General features: G+C 59.5%; 1 protein-coding gene across 1 annotated transcript in view; it reads left to right on the top strand.

Moving 5' to 3' along the window:
- The window catches only part of LOC118005814 (lysine-specific demethylase 4B), a 69,373-nt gene extending 54,968 nt beyond the window's left edge, over nucleotides 1-14,405 (top strand). The window contains exon 9 of the mRNA XM_034998091.1: nucleotides 14,205-14,405. Coding sequence (XP_034853982.1) covers nucleotides 14,205-14,405 — 201 coding nt within the window. The remainder of the gene's footprint in view (nucleotides 1-14,204) is intronic.
- Nucleotides 14,406-16,244: the final 1,839 nt, after the last annotated feature.

The raw sequence follows: 16,244 nt of genomic DNA, 5'->3' as shown, positions 1-16,244 counted from the left end.
GAGAGAGACACAGCGAGAGAGGGAACACAAGCAGGGAGAGTGGGAGAGGGAGAAGCAGGCTTCCCGTTGAGCAGGGAGCCCGATGTGGGACTCGATCCCAGGATCCCGGGATCATGACCTGAGCCGAAGGCAGACGCTTAACAACTGAGCCACCCAGGCACCCCAGGACTTTTTCTTTTGAGCTAAAGGAATGATGGAATGTCCTGGAGCGTGTGGTTTTGCTCACGTGACCATGGGGCACTGTGGACGGTGAGACCGTGCACGGAGAATTCTGTGGGGCCTGTGTGCGCCGAGAGCCCCGGCCGCGGTGGGAGCTGCGATTGAGTTGTAAGCTCTGGACAAGATTGCAGGCTTGTCCTGGAGGTGCTGTCAGCACCGGAACTGCAGTGGGGCCAGCAGGGACTGCCCAGATATTAAAAGCAATTTTGGGTTCAGCCATGTGTTCACAAACAAGTGACATTTGGGAAGCGCCGCCTTAGATTGGGCCTTCACGCTTACATTGCCAGGCGGTGTAGCGTGAAATTACTGAGCGAGTGGTGTGCAGCGCTCTGCGCAAGCCGGGGTTCAGGCGGGTGGCCGGGCCCTGTGCCGGGCTCCCACGTAGAGCCACCCCAGCTGCCCCGACCGCGGGGCAGGAAGGCGAGGACTTCAGCCGGGAGTGGCCATTGGCCATGGGGCGCCTGGCCATGCAGTGCTGGATGGCAGCCCGCAGGCTTTTCGGCGGTGGAACGGGCTGGCGGTTTCTGCCTCTTCGAAGCTCTGCTGCCCAGTAACTAGTCGAGGCCGGAGATGCCGCGAAGGCACCTGGCCCCTCGCAGACAGCCATAGCTGAGGTGTGTCAGAGGCAGGACCCGGCAGGGGCAGGGAGATGGTTGAGGTCGGGTGGTTCTCAGGGACCTGCTGGCTCCTTGGCCGCATTTTAGGGAATGGATAGTGGGGTTGGGGGAGGATCCCAGGATGCTTTTCCTAAGCAAGGGCTTCTCTCTGCCGGCCTGAGCTGCCCACCCCCATCTGTGCTTGGGCCAGTTCCTTCTGATACCTTCCTTGGAACCCAGGGAGAGCATCTCCACTTTCCAGATTTTATTATTTTTTATTTTTATTTTTTTTTAACAGACTTTATTTATTTATTTGAGAGAGAGAGCATGAGCATGGGGGAGGGCCAGAGGGAGAAGCAGGCTCCCCGCTGAGCAGGGAGCCTGATGCGGGACTCGATCCCAGGACCCTGGGATCATGACTTGAGCTGAAGGCAGACGCTTAACGACTGAGCCACTCAGGAGCCTCAACCACTTTCCAGATTTTAGAAACTTTCAACTTGGTTCTTCACCTACTTCAGGCTCTTAGGAAGTCCCCCCACCCCCCTTGTCCCTTTTCTGTCATGCTCCCTCTGTGCTGGCACATTAGATGCCAAATTCTTGCACCTGGCCGGCCTCTGTGAATTTCAGGTATTTGTGTTCTTTCTTCTTCTAGAGCAGGGGTCAGCAAACAGGGGCCCGCAGGCCAAATTTGGCAGGTTACCTTTGTGTGGTCCTCAACCTGAGAATGATTTTTAAAGAGTTGTGCAAAAAATCACAAGAAGACAGTGCAACATGTCACTTAAGACGAAACTCAGATTTCATGTTCATAAAGTTTTATTGGCACACAGCCACACCCATTCATTGACAAGCGGTCTCTGGCTGCTTTTGCCTGCAACAGCGGAGTTGGGTGGTTGCTCCAGAGACCACCTGGCCTGCAAAACTGAAAGTAGTTGCCTTTTTGCCACTGCAGAGGAAGCGTGCTAGGGGGTTGATGGCATGGCAGACTCTAGCCTTTCCTGTCAGCCCCGGCTTGGGCCGGTCAGGGCCGACCAGTTGCCTCTTGCACCCTTTCCCAGCCTTTTCCCAGGGTCTCTGGCATCAGAGGGGCTGCTCTTTCAAGCCCGTCGGCCCCCGTCGTGACCCACACCCAGCGCCGTGGCTGCCGCCTCTGGAGCCTCTGGATGGGCCTGTGAGGGTGCTGATGGCTGCTGTTGACCAGCAGGCCAGGCCAGATGCCAGCATGCTGCTGCCATTCACCTGCAGACTTCCCACAGTGGAGCGGGAGGCCCAGGCCTCGGGCGCTGGTCTGCCTCCGCGGGCCAAGGAAGCCGCCGGGCTTGTAGCCTCTTACCAGAGTCCTCAGAGGGAGCTCCTCAGGGCCTTGCACCCAGGGTCCGCTCTCTGGCCTGGCTTCCTTTGACAGAATTCACACCGGAGCACCCCCGCCCCCCGCAGTCAGCAGGAGGCTGAGCTGCCCTGGGTCACTGTCGAGTTGACATGGTGTTTGGGTGTTTGCTCTCTTCCGTGGCTCTCCTTTCTGAGCCACTTCGCTGGCATTAACCTTCGTGACCCATCGGTGTGAAAGAGGAGAACCACATGGCTGCTTGTACCCTCCCAGGCCTGTTTCTGTGTCCCAGACTCCTGCCACAGTTTCTGGATCCCACAGCCCCGCCCCCGAGGCACAGCAGCAGATGAAAACCCTGGCTTCCCGGGCTTCCCGTGTCCTGGGCGCAGCTCTGGGCCTCCATCTGGAGCAGAGGTGGATGGAGGGAAATCGCCCCCAGGGTTTTACGTAATTAGGGAGAAGCCAGCTGGGGGGCCAGGGTGAGCAGAGACCACTGAGAGTGCCCAAGGGTCAGGGCTGGGACTCCCAGAGGAGGAGGCAGTGATTACAGGGACAAATTGGGGGGACTTCCTGCCAGCTCCAGGTCCCCAGCAGGGGGAACAGAGGGGCCTGGCACTTTGACAAATGTATAACCCCACTATACGGGTGTGTGCAGTGGGGGGTGCCCAAATGTTGATGGATGTTAGCTCTGTGTGGTGGAATTTGGGTCCCTTAAAAACATACACTCTCAATATGTGTCTGTCTTTTTTACAACTTTCTTTAAAAAAAACAAACAAGTATAGCTTTTCAGGGGAGGGAGGAGTGATCTTGCCCTTCCTGTGGGCTTCTTCCATAAATGCCCTGCAGCCCCCAGGGGTGGAAGGTTTGGGCTGCTGTTGTCGTGGTAGGGGTGGTTTTGTTGGTTGGTTTTAGAAATGGGAATGAAAAACCAAACCAGCCAACAGGCCCAAACCAGGTCACTCCCGCCCAGCTTCCATTCTCCCCCGCCACATCGGGACCAAGGGGAGCATAGAAAGTCACATGCAGACTCAGCTGCCTGAGTGCTGCTGAGCACTTGCTGTGGGTGTAGGATGGACCCGGGAGAGAGCTGGGCCTACAGGGAGAGGGTGAGAGGTGGAGCAGTGAGCAGGGGTCCAGGGACCCGAGGATGCTACAGATCCTGGGTGCAGAGCAAGTGTGGGGCCTGCCCCTGGTCACGTGCTACTGCTGGTTTGTTTTGAGCCCTCAGCTGGATCGCTCCTTGGAGGGAGCACTCCTTTCCCCTGTGTCTCTCCCTGCCTCTCTCCCTTCTCCTTTGCTGGTGGCACCACCCTGCTTCCAGGTGACCCTGAACTTTGTGATCTCTCGAGGCCCAGAGAGGTCAAGTGACTTTGCCAAGGTCATTGCAGCAAGAACCCAGAACGTCCACGCCCTGCCTGTCTCCCTCATCCCACTCGGAGGCAGGTGCCTGTTGAGAGTTCTGGAGTATACCCTTCCCGCCCGCAGGTGTCTCCAGGCTGGCGGCCGCCTCCTGGCAGGGGTCCAGTGCTCATCTGGGGTGGAGGAGTCGCCTCCTGAGGCCTATGCTCCATTTCCAAGGACCGAATTCCCTGGGCACGTGCTCAGACGGGCAGGCTTTGTAGTGGGATTTCTATCGGGGGAGATCAGAGGGATGCTCCAGCTTCGCCCAGAGAAAATAAATGTGCGCGCACCGCCCTTTTTAGGTCTGAACTCGAATTAGTCCTACAAGGCTGCACGCCACGTTGGATTAGCTCAGTGCAGCCCCGGCTGCTCCCGTGGTGGCTGGCACTGGGCAAAGCCCAACAAGGGGCTCTTTCCTCCATTGAGGTGGTGCTGGCGTCCCAGGCCACTCCACAAGGCAGGTGCAGAAGTTGACTGCGGATTAAACAGAGCGAGAGAGATTTAAAACCTTGTTTGAGTGGCCAGGAGCCCGGGTGCACTTAACTGATTTTCTGCCAGCTGTCTGGGCTGCCGCCTGCCGAGAGCTCAGCTTCCCTGGGAACTGTCAGCTCCCCTCAGAGGCATCCGGCAGGGAGGGGGCTTCTGCTGAGTGTGGAAGAGGGGAGAGGGCCCCCAGCCCCCCAGATGCACTGCACGCAGGGTGCGGGGCCTCTCCTCGATGCCCCAGCCTGAGGCCCATTGGTCTTTGTTACTGTAAAATGTGAACCAAATTGTTCAGATCGTGTGCCTTCTGTTTTGGTAAGCGATTAACCAGGAGCCCAAGTGGAGGTGGCCGGAGGCGGGCTGGGGGTGACGATGGAGGCGTGAGGAGGAATGGGGAGCCGCGACCCACCCGGGTTGGAGGTCCGGCTGTGCACCTGCCCTTCTGCGCCTCGCTGACCCTGTGATTTATGGTGCTGGGCAGCCAGGTGCATGGGGCTCGCAGCAGATTGCTGTGTGAAGTGTGTGTTCCCCTCGCTCCTGCCCCGGAGCTTCCTGTCACTCCGTCCGTTCCTGTGCAGGTGGTGTGTCACAGCCACGCAGTAGCTCCCGAGGGCCCCCAGGCCTCTTGGCTTTGTTGTGGATTCCGCTGCATGTGCTGTCCTCCTCTGTGGCCTTTGTCAGTGTCGTGGGAATGTGCTTGGGAAGCGCCTGGCCCTGAGCGCCCGGCGCCCGCTTTATTAATGTTATGGTGCTGGTCGTTGCCGTCGGTGCGGAATGGAGGTGGGAGGGCCCGGGCTGCAGACGGGCAGGACTGTCCGGGCCGTCCTGGTGGGCAGGGTCACACCTGTGGGCCCGAGAGGACAGCGACACATGGAGGAGGCTTCCTTCGTAGAGAAAGGGGAGGAGGGTGACGCTGGAGCCCGGCCTTCTGGGGGCTGCATCGGCCCGGTCCAAGGCCAGCGACCTCGGCCGCCTGGCCGGCTGTGGGATCTGCCGGGGGGCAGCCCACAGTCAGGGGCCGAGGGGAGCCCTGGGAGCCATGCACCTAATTGTTTTGTTTATGAAGCGCTTCTGAGAGCTTCCAGTGGATTTCCTAATGAACTGGTTTGTTCTGTCTCTCGCTGCGGCGTTGGTAATTACCTCAGAAACAGGGGGCCGCCGTGTCTGTGAGCCATCACGAGCAGATGTGGGCTCCTCGGCTGGGTTTCTGCCCCTTTCAGGGGGGCGTTGTTTAACGCTTTGTGGGCCCGAGTGCCTGGGAGCCCGAGTGTTCTGGAAGAGGCACGTGTGGTGCCGGCCGTGCCGGCCGTCTGCTGGGCGGAGGGTGGCGTGCGGCTTTGGACGTGCCGCTCTGCGGGCGACGGGCTCATCGCAGGCCTGGCCTCACCACGCGGGGCCTGCCGTCTCCGAGGGTGCCCCAGCCTCACACACTGGCGCGCGTGCGGCCCGCTCGTTGGTCGGCGGCCGTGAGCTGTGGGCCGCCCTGGCTCCCGACGGAGGCCCGGAGCCGGCGTCGCTGCGTGGTGGTCCCTGCGCTCAGATGCCATCTGGGTTGATGATTTCCCTGAAGTACGTTTAATAATCCCCTCTTGAGGCCGGCGCTGTGTCTTCCCGGTCCCAGTTTGCTCTTTTACAAGAGCAAACTCTAATGTCAGTTCCATCTTTTTTAAAAAAGGCGGCCCCTGAGTAAAGCTCGGTGCTGTTTAAATGGGGGGAAACTCGGCAAACAAGACCCCATGGGCTCCGAAGCAGCCGCAACAGACCACCCACTGTTGGGGCTCCCAGCAGGGGCGTCTGGCGTTGCGATTGCCGTGGGTCCTGCAGTGACGTGTCCACTTTCACCGTGACCAGCGTCTGGCTCTGGAGCCTGCGTGCCACGCGTGTCCTGGCACAGATCAGAGCGAGGGCGGCCGGCCAGGCGTGCTGGGAGGGAACGCAGCCCGCAGCAGGACTTCCCGGCCTGGGGCCCCTCGGGGGTCTGAGTGTGTGCCCGACAGATGCAGACTGGATAGTGTGCAGTGCTGTGAACCTTCCCACGGTGTCCCCCAGGGCCTCCCACGGCCCGACCTCCAGCCGCATAGAGCGGTCTTGTCCTCAGCAGGGCGCCTGGGGGACCCGGCTGTCTGCGGGCTTTGTGCCCTCGCCATGGCAGACTGAGTAGTCTTCACCTCTGCGAAACGGCCGTCCCTGCACTAGTGTGGTCGGTGACTCTGACATCGGGCGTCGTCAGGGGTGTCCGTCCCTGCAGGTGAGCCCTGACCGCTCTGGTCCTGGGAAGACACAGAGGGGAGCCTGTAAACAAGCTGAAACATTCTGTGGGAGGGGAGGGGGCCGGTAAGGGAGTGATGAGCGTTTTTTTTTTTTTAAAAAACCAGCATTAGCATTTTAAAGAATGTGGACTGGCACCCATGGGGGTGAAGAGAGCCAAACGAAAAGAACAGAAGCTCGTCTCGTTCTGCGGAAACCCGGAGGTGGTTGCCGTCAGCAGAGTCAACTGAGGGAAGTGAAGTTAGTACTTCACTCAAGCCGTGATGGTATTAATTTTAGGATATCGAGGATCTTTGAGCATGTAGAACATTGGAAACAACCTAAATGCGCACACACGTGATGAGCCAGCCAGACGCTGGAATACTATATAGCCACGAGAAAGGGGTGAGGTGGCTCCTCAGGCTCTCAGGTGGAGCATTCCCCGAAAATGCGTCCTGGGGAAAAGGCAGGGTGTAAACAGTGGCTGTGGGCTGTCCTCTGTCTAAAAAGAAAAGGCCATCTATGTTGTGTTGGTAGGTAGAGAACATTCTGGAAGGAGACACAAGACTGGGTGAGAAGCAGGTGCTCTGGGTGGGCCCCTGCACTCCTTCTGGTCTTCCCCGGGCTGTACCCTGTGAAGTGTTGGCGGTCCCCAAAAGTCTCTTCTGAGCTCCGTTTGTGTGTGCCTCGGGTTCCCCCGCATCAGTGAGCAGTTGCTGGCAAGACGGGAGCCCTCATTCTCCGGTGGGGTCCACCCCGCACATGGTAGGTCCCAAGTTCTGCAGATGGCAAGCATTTAGGGCCCACGTGTCAGTCGGGGGAGGTCAAGGTCTGTGGAAAATTTTTGTGTTTGCTTCCCTTGGCACCTGAGGCTGATGGTGCATAGCCCCCGGAAGCAGCTTTTGTGGGGGGGAGGGCCTTGTCGGAAGTCCAGCCCACAGAGACCTACAGAGCGGGGCCCAGGCTCGGAGGCAGAGGAGGGCGCAGACCCCAGCTGGGCCAAGGCTCCCACAGCTGAGGAGCCACGGAGGCCTCAGGGTCACTGAGGACAGGTGTGTGTGGCGGGGTCAGCTGGTGGAGCTCAGCGCATGGGAGGGCTCTCCATTTGCTCCATGATGTTAAAGGAGGGTCTGGCTTTCAATTTTTTTTTATCTTACCTTACAAAAATGCACTGTTTTGTATGTTTTCGGTCATTTTGCGGGGGGGGGTATGATGGCTGGTAAAGGGTAATTCCTCAGAAGCTGAGAACAAAGCACTAGGCCTAGGAATCAGACGCAGGGAAACGCTTCTGTTGCTTTTCTCTCGCTAGATGAGTAGCACAGGGAGGAGCTGGAGAAATAGGAGGCAGGGGTCTTGTTTTATGATCGGATATGTGCCGATGCTGACTGATCTGTCCATTCCAGGCTGGGAGCTTTGCCTGCGTGGTCTCATTTAAAACCCCCAACAGCATGAGGCTGGTCCCCTTCCCATAGAAAGGTCTATTAAAATGACTTTCTGCATCCCGTCCCGTCCCTGTCCCTGTAGGCAAGGCATGGCGCCAGCCTCCCGAGGAGGATGCTGGGCGCATTTCTGAGCCTGCAGGTTGATGCTTTCTTTATATTTAGCAAAAGTGCTTGCAGAGGAGACCCTGGATCCAGTGGGGCAAACTCCAGTGCCCTCGGTGGCTGGATGTGTCCTGGGCCATGATGGGGAGCGGAGGGGCTTGTGGGGCGCCCAGTCCCAGAGGAGCCACGGATCCCTGGCTGCCTGCCAGCTGCTGACTCGGGCCCTGCCTGCCATCCCGTGCGGCTGGGGAGCTTCCCGTGAGCAGTGGCGAAGTGCTTTGCACAGTGGGGGCCATGGGACTGCTAATAAATGAGATCCTCGAGGATGTTATGGGCTTTACTATTGATTCCTATGAATAGGTTGATTTTTTTTTTTTTTTTTTTTTTTTTGCTTTAAAGCCCAGAGAGGGAGAGGTGGAATTAGGTGGTGGCCCTCGGTAATCATCCTGCAGTGGGGTCCCCTGTGGGAGTCAGGGTCTCGTGTTGGTGGCCTGGGAGTCCCTGCTGCCAATTGCCCTGAGTGCCGGGAGCCCCAGTGCTGGTCCGGCTCTGTGGGCCCTCTGAGCCTGCCCTCTGCCCCCTGTGGCACGGACAGCCCGAGCCGAGAGTGTCGCTGGGCCCTGAGAGCCCCCCCTGCTCTGAGCCTGACGACATGCCAACTTCTATTTTTTCATGCTTGGGAAAGAAAAACCCTATTTGTCTCTGCTTGGGGCCCCTGCTATGATAACCAGAGGCAAATCTCCACCCTGCACTATTTTCTCATTTTCCTTGGTCCTAGCGGCAGATCCTGGGAGACATGCATGAATGTCGGGCTGTTTGATATGTCTTCCAACCTGGGGTGACAGCCTCCCTGCTCCCAGGTCGGCGCTCAGATTAGGCCCAGGGCCCCTAAACTCCGAGGTCATAACTCTTGTCATTTGTCATCTGGAAGTGACAAGAGTGCTTCTTGTTGAGCCTCTGGCTGGCGTTCTCAAGATCCCTGGCCTTTTGGGTGGTTCTGACAGGAGTGATCCACTGGGGGTCACAGAGGCCTGTGTGGCTGTGACAGGAGGCTCTGTGTTGGGAACGCCCTGTCTGGGGAATGGCCCGGGCCCCGGCTGGGCTTCTGCCCTGTCAGGCTTCTGCCCGCTTCATCCCTCCTCTCCCCTCCGCCTCCCCTCCCCTCTCTGCCCGTCTCCACCAGCGTCCTTGGGGCCCCTGGTGAGATGTCCGAGGGAGTCAGTTCCTGGGAGGGTGAGGAGGCATCCTGCCACTGGCCCTCCCCCAGGTGCCTCTCTGGTCAAAAGCAGCAGTAACTGGAGGGGCAGGACGAGGAGCGTGCACGGGAGGTCCTTGCTCCCAGCGAGCAGGGGAGGGCTCTGTGTGTCTTTTGTTCCCTGATGCCACCGAGAGCTGCTGCAGGGAGGGCCCGGCGTGCAGACACCCCCTCGATTCAGCCTCGCCAGGTGAGAGCACAGAATAGTCCATACATGGCAGATGGGACCCTCTTGGAGCTCAGAGTCTGAGACCATCTTGCTCCGGGTTTGTGTGGCTTCACAGTGGGTGAATCTGATCTCAGTACCTTAATTCTTACTCACCTACAACCTTAGGAAGTCAGGGGCCCCTCACACCTACGTGCGCTCCGGGCCCGACTGCGCTGGGCTGCAGGAGGCTTTGCGCCGGCTCTGCTGTTCGCCCTCCCTCTGCCGCTCTAGGCGCAGATGTAGTGGTTCTGAGCAAACCCAGGCGCCCCAGGGCCCGACCCCTTCGTTCCTCAGGTGTCATTTCAGAGACCTCCATGCTTGTGTTCCTCTGTCTGTGTGTGCCTGGGTTCGTAAAATCAAAAACGCCGGGCGCTTCCAGGCAGAGCGTGTGAGATCTGTGGCTGGGGGGTTAGGAGCCAGTGTCTCTGCTACGAGGGGACCCAAAGCCCCCAGACAGCACGGGGCTGGTCCTCTCAAGCCCCCGGGGCACCCTTTGAGGCTGGGTCTGGGCCCAGGCGTGGGTGAAGGGCAGCTGGCCCAGGCCCCCTGAGGTGCTTTTGGCCTCCAGGGGGGTCTGTTTTCACAGTGAATGGCCAGATTGGGCTGTAGGTATGGGGGATAGGTGGCCTAGAGGAGGCCGAACCTGAGACCAGGCCTCTGTGCCCCAGGGTCTAGGTGCTTCCTGGCACCTGGTGAGAGCTGGATTCCAGAAGCGGCTAGTGGGGAGCATGCAGCCGGCTGTGGTCAGTCAAGAACAGGACTGTGGGAAGTGTGTACAAGGACACCTGTCCCGGGCAGTTCGGGCTGCTGGAACAAAGGACCACGGACTGGGTGGCTTGTAAACAGTAGGAATGTATCCCCCGTGGTTCCGGAGGCTGGACGTCTGAGAAGAGGGTGCCTGGGGGCTGGGTTCTGGTGAGAGCCCCCAGGCGGGTTGCAGCCGGCTGCCTCCCCGCTCTGTCCTTGCATGGAGTGGGGAGAGGACTTGGTTTAACTGTACTTACCTCCTGACGTTCCCATCTCCAAAGGCGGTCACATTAGGGGTTAGGGCTTCAGCCTAGGGAAGGGGTGGGGGGAACACAGCTCAGTCCACAGCACGTGTCTGTAGGGGCTTACACAGTTCACCGGGGTCGGCCTCTGGCACACGCCCCACTGAGGTCCTTAGGCCTCGGGCTACCCTGTGAAAATCATTCTGCCCCTTTAATCAAGGTTCAGCAACTTGATTCTGCAAACCTGTGAGTGTTTGCAGGTGTGTGGGCCACATGGTCTCCATGGGACCGCTCTGCTCAGCTGTAGCAGCACCCACACAGTGGTGGGTGTGGCTGTGCCAATAAAACTTTATTTACAGACGGGTCATGGGCCACGTTTGGCCCACTTTCTGTCATTGGCCTACCGTCCACCTAAATGACATACCTGCCCAATGAAGAGACTTAGAAAAGTCAACGCACACGAATGGCTTGGCCCCACAGTTGAAAGAGCCATGGTGGGTGTCTGATGAAGGAGCTTGGCTTTTCCTAAAGATTTCTGTTCATGACGGCCTTGTACTTGTGAGCGTGCGTGTTGTATTTCTTGAGATCACAGATCCGTCCCAAGAACGTTTCTGTCATTTACACGGTGCCCCGGACCAAGGCTTAGCAGCGGCACTGGGCACCGTCGTGCGGATCTGCCCACGGCCATCGAACAGCCTCCTTACGGTTCCTCCTGTGTGCACGTGCGGTCTTGTTGGTACCGAAGGGGAGGCCGGCTCTGCCTGGGCTCCTCAATTCCTCGGGGAGGTCCCTGGGAGGCGCGGCACAGGGACCCGCTTGCCTCAAGTGACAGGAATGGCCAGTGGCCGCGCCTCATCCAGGGTTTGCCAGAGCCGCACCTCCCGCTCCCCCGGGGCTGGCAGCCGGTTCTGGCGGCTGGGGGCTCTGTGCCCTGGCCGTGGTGCAGGGGGCCCCTCAGACCTCCTCCCCACATTTGTGCCCCATTCTCATCAGAAACTAACGACACAGCCAGCTCCCTTTGAGGGCACACGCTCTGTGGCGGGTGCTGATGGGGGCGGGGTGTGGGCTGCTAACTTGGGGAGCTGGTAGGAGAGCAGTGGAAACTATCAGCTTGAGTGACTCCAGCAGATCCTTGAAAATGCCTGTCTCCGGTTTGGGAATGGGACGGCGGGTGGGAGAGGGAGAATGAAAACAGAGCGATTTGCCCAGGCCTTGCCCAGGCCGTCCCGAAGAGCCTGCCGTGAACCCCCCCCCCGGCCCCCACTCTGAGCCTCCTTCCCGAGCAGCCCCTGCAGCTTGGAGGCTCTGTGCTTGCCCCGGCCGGCCGGCCGGCCAGCTGCAGTGAACCACCAACCTGTGATGGCCCCAGTCACAAGGTACCCGGTGCTGAGGGCTCTTGGGGATTTGGCGCGCTCGGCCCCAGGAGGAGAAGCTGGGTCTTCTTGTCGGCCTTAGCAACCTCACCTCCCTAACTGGTGGGCCGACGGGAGCCCGTGGGTCCGTGGCGCCTGCCCCCGAGCTCAGCTGCCCTGCCAAGGAGGCGATGGGGCCGTGTCCTAAATCCCAGCGGCTGTCGCTCCCTCCCCGGACCCAGTGCTTGCTCCCTGGGTGCCCGTGCTGCTCCTGAATCCTCCCCGACGGGCCACAAGCCCCACCGCAGCCAGAACCGGGGGAGAGGGAGTGCGGCTCCAGCCGGGCCGTGGGGCACGGGCCAGCCTCCAGGCCACCCGGCGTTGCTCCTCAGAGCACATCTACGTGTCCCCCTCCGGGGTGCACACAGGTGCCTTTTTTAATTACTTAAGGAAAAGCAACTGCAGAGCCACTCCATGCAAATCCCTTAAGCCGCTGTCGATGGGGGCTCTGGGGAGGCCGGGGCCCGGGCCAGGAATCTGAAACACGGGCACCATCTGTGCTCCCGCCACTCAGAAGCCAAATTACACCGCCAGCCTTTCTCTCCTGCACAGTTTTTCATTAAATGAATTGCTTTTGCTGGGAATCGCTTGTCCATAAATATTCCCTCCTGCTTGGCATGGTCAGGTTGTTGCCGTCCCCAAGTCCAAGCTCCCAGATCCAGCCCTGGGGGGTGGGCGGGAGTGGGGGTGGGAGCTGGGGCTGCAGGAAATTCCTCAGGACACTTCCTGAAGCCCCTCCCGCAGCCCCGACGCGCCCACGTAGATGGGGGTCCTCAGTGATGGGGCAAGCATGGAAGGGCTTGTCGGGGCAAGGGGCACGGTTGCTGGATCCAGTTACATCCTTTCCTTCTTGCCATTTCCATTGAGAAAGTGATAGTGACACGGTTGTAAAGGAGGGTGAGATGCGTGTTTAAAATGGAAACGTGTTTTAAGCTACGATTTTGGAAATGGGCCTCTCCTAAGCCTGTTTATTTGATAGGGGGGCAGAAAGAGGGGCTGAAAGCATTCTGAGCAGGCAGGCGTTCAGAGTTGGAGCTGCAGGGGCTGCAATGCAGGTGCCCCGGGCGTGTCCCTGAAGGGTGGCTGCCCTGAGGCCTCTGGTCAGCACTCACAGGACAGGCCTTCCTGGGTATATTTGTCCCCATAAGGAGGTAAGGACTGTGTCCAGTTTAGGCAGGAGGGGCACCCGGAGGTCAAGACCACCTCCTTGGGTCCCCTAGGCCACCTGCTTCCAGGGCCTGCGTTATCCTCCAGAGTCTAGACCAGTCTGCAAACCAGGCCCTGGGCCGAATCCGGCCCTTCACCTGTTTTTGTAAATAAAGTTTTATTGGTACACATGTTCGTTTATGTATTACCTATGATATTTCTGAACCACGGCAGCAGAGTTGGGAGGTTGTGACTGGGCCACTGCCTGGCCCTTTATGGACAGTTTGCCAGCCCTGCCCTAGACCAGTGGCCCCTTAGTTTCTCTCCCTTTTTGCAGTAGGATGATTTTCCAGTCCTATCTTGGTCTCATCCCACAGGTAAGTCGGAGACCAGGGCTGCCTGAGTTCTTCCTGCTGATGGAGGAAGGTTCTTGGCTCATTGGCTAGAGCCCAGCTTCTGGAATCTTTAGCTGGCTTTTCTGACCCACGACTTCCCAAGGTGTTAAGTGTCCCTGAGACACCTGTGTGCCTCCTGCATGGTGCCCGGCACTGGGGGCCACCACGATGCGATGACATGGAGGAGAGGCTCCAGGAACATGTGGCTTGTGGGAGTTGTTCAGGGCACAAGAGGGATGGGTCTAGACAGCAGCAGAGGGGACAAGAGGGACCCCATTTCAGCTTGTCCTCGCCATGCTTGTTTGCCCCGTGCTCGAAGCTCCCAGACACAGAGGACCCTCTGCTCCAAGGCAGTATTGCTCCAGGCCCCCTGGTACACTGTGCCCACCCCCTGCCTCCACGGGCCACTCTCAGTCTGAGTTCTGGCCGCCCTGGGGCAGCCGCTGAGTCTCCGGGTCCTGGCTTCCTCTCCCCAAACCCGCGAGGCAGAGACCGGGAGCAGGCATATATGTGCCCTTGGGTGCCCTGCACCTTCTTAAAATCACTTGTTTCCTCTTTTGCTCTCAGCCTTTTGGGACTGACCGCTCTCCCCTCTTCCTAACCTTCAAAATGACTGCTATTAGGAAGCACTCCACATGCATTTTGGGGGGGACGCATGTCTGACAGCTGGCAGGTTTCGGTTAGAGCCGACACGTGGGCAGCTGGAGGTTGGACCCTTGTGACCTGGGGCTCCTGAGCTGCATCTGTCTGCCTGCTGACCCCTGAGTCCCGCACAAAGGGTCTGCTGTCATAGCCCTGGGCCTCGTGCTGGGCGGGGGCTGTGACCCCACAGGAGTGGGCCAGAGGCTCCCACTTGAGGGCACGGCTTCCACTTGGGGCGGAAAAGCGCCATTTCCTGTCTGGAGGTAGAGGTTCTAGAAAGGAGAGAGGCCGGGGTGGGACTCACCCTGCCACAGGCTCAGCAGATGTCCCCTGCCCCCCGCAGTGCACGTGCCGGAAGGACATGGTCAAGATCTCCATGGACGTGTTCGTGCGCATCCTGCAGCCAGAGCGGTATGAGCTGTGGAAGCAAGGCAAGGACCTGACGGTGCTCGACCACACCCGGCCCACGGCCCTGAGCAGCCCAGAGCTGAGCACCTGGAGCGCCTCCCGGGCCTCACTCAAGGCCAAGCTCCTACGCAGGTGAGTCACCCCGGAGCCCGAGCCACTGCGCCCTGCCTGGTTCTGGGGGTGCTGCCCCAGCCACTCCCACTCTGCACCTGGCTGGTGGCTGCAGGCTGTCCCCACCGCCTTTCCCCCTCCCTATCCCCTCCTCCTCCCCTCCTCCTCCTCTCCTCCTTCCCCTCCCTCGCCTCCCCTCCCTTTCTCCTTTCCCTTTCCTTCCTTGCTCTCTCCCTCTCTTCCGTCCTGTCTCTTCTGCAAATGTGTTTCTCAGGCCTCGACTTCCCCGAACATGGTCAGTGGGCCTGGGGGCAGGTGGTGTCTGTGTTGTCAGTCAGGTTCCCTCCTACTCCTCGTTCACCAGCTCCTGGGAGGCCAGTCCTTTGGCCCTTGGGCCACACGGTTTCCTCTCTGGGAGGACACAGGCCGTCCCCGGCACTCTTGTGACAGTCCTGGACATGGGAGCCCTGTTTCTGCGTGGCAGGGCTGCTCGGGTCCCTTCTTGGCTCCGAGCGATGGTAGGTCTCGTGCTGGAGCCTGTGTGGCTGCCGCACCCCTGCCCTTTTGCGTCTGTGGGTGCTCATTTGGCACTTCCCAAATCCTGCTGTTTGGATTCGCGATTATGGCCGTGATGCAGAGTCCTGTCCCCCCACGGATGTCCCTTACACCCCCATCCTGGCTCGGAGGGCCCCTCTCCACAGTGTGGACCCCTCCAGGCCACATGCCTGGCATTGGGTGGGGGAGAAGGCAAAGCGACAGCACCCTCTTGGCATGTCGCCGAGACTGTGGGGACGTTGGGGGCGGGTCTGGGCTGAGGAGGGGTCAGCTTGGGGCCAGGAGTGAGAGACAGCTGGCGGCAGTGCCCGACGGCGCCCCGCTACCCAGAACATCGGTCCACTGGCTTTTTGGGCGAGCACCCAGGCTCCCCGGGTCTGAGTGCTCTCGGACAGTGTTCCGCCGGATTCCTTCCTGGTGCCCAAAGGACATTCAGCACATCCTTGCCGGGCCCCCAGCCTTGAGCTGGAACCGTGCGGTGCGGGGCCTGACGGGCTCATGGCCGCTCGACAGCATGAAAGCCGCCGTGGACAGTGACATTCCGTAAACCAGTGCGCGTGGCGTGTCCCGGTAAAACTTCATTCACGGACGCTGAGATTGGAATTTCATATCATTTTCCCCTGCCGCCAAGTAGGACCACTCTTGTCACTTTGTGAACCATTCGAAAGCGTCATCACCGTCCTTAGCTTGTGGGCGCCACCAAATCAGGCAGCAGGTGGATCTGTGCTTCGGGGAAAGCTTTTCCACCGGCAGCCACTCCATCAGTTCCGGCTTCATCTTGTCCCCACTGGCCGTGGACGGTGTCTCGGGAGGCTGGGACAGAGCCCTCCTTCGGGGAGCCCCATTGGTGGCACTCCCGCGCCCTACGGGGACAGACACCCTTGGACCTATTTCTGGGAAAAACCATCCTGGCCGAGGGGCCGTGCCGGCCCAGAGCCTGCCCCCGACCGGGCTCTTCTTGCTACCCCGTGTCTGTCTGTGAATCTGCGAATCTTGGGCAGTCTCAGCCTTGGTGCATGGTTTCCCCACCCTGGGACCCCTCTCTCTGAGAATGTTCCGGCAGCTCCGGAATGCTTTCACAGCTGCTCCTGACAGCCTTCGTGAAGGTGAGTCTCTTTTTTCTCTGCTTTCTTTTGTTGTCTGTCCTTTTGATTTCTGGCTCTCCCAGTGTTCCTTGCGGGGAGCAACTTCTGGGTGAGGCCAGCCTGCAACAGAGCGAGGAGTGAGCTGGTGGAAGGCTAGCTCCCAGGCCAGACGCGCATTTGCATAATGGCTAATTGATTGTGGCTCAGCCTAATTGGTCAACAGA

This window comes from Mirounga leonina, unplaced genomic scaffold (genome assembly GCF_011800145.1).
Source record: "Mirounga leonina isolate KUSES-001 unplaced genomic scaffold, KU_Mleo_1.0 Mir_94, whole genome shotgun sequence".
NCBI classification, from domain to species: Eukaryota; Metazoa; Chordata; class Mammalia; order Carnivora; family Phocidae; genus Mirounga; species Mirounga leonina.
The sequence above is the reverse complement of the archived record's forward strand: the minus strand, read 5'-3'. Positions and strand labels throughout refer to the sequence as shown.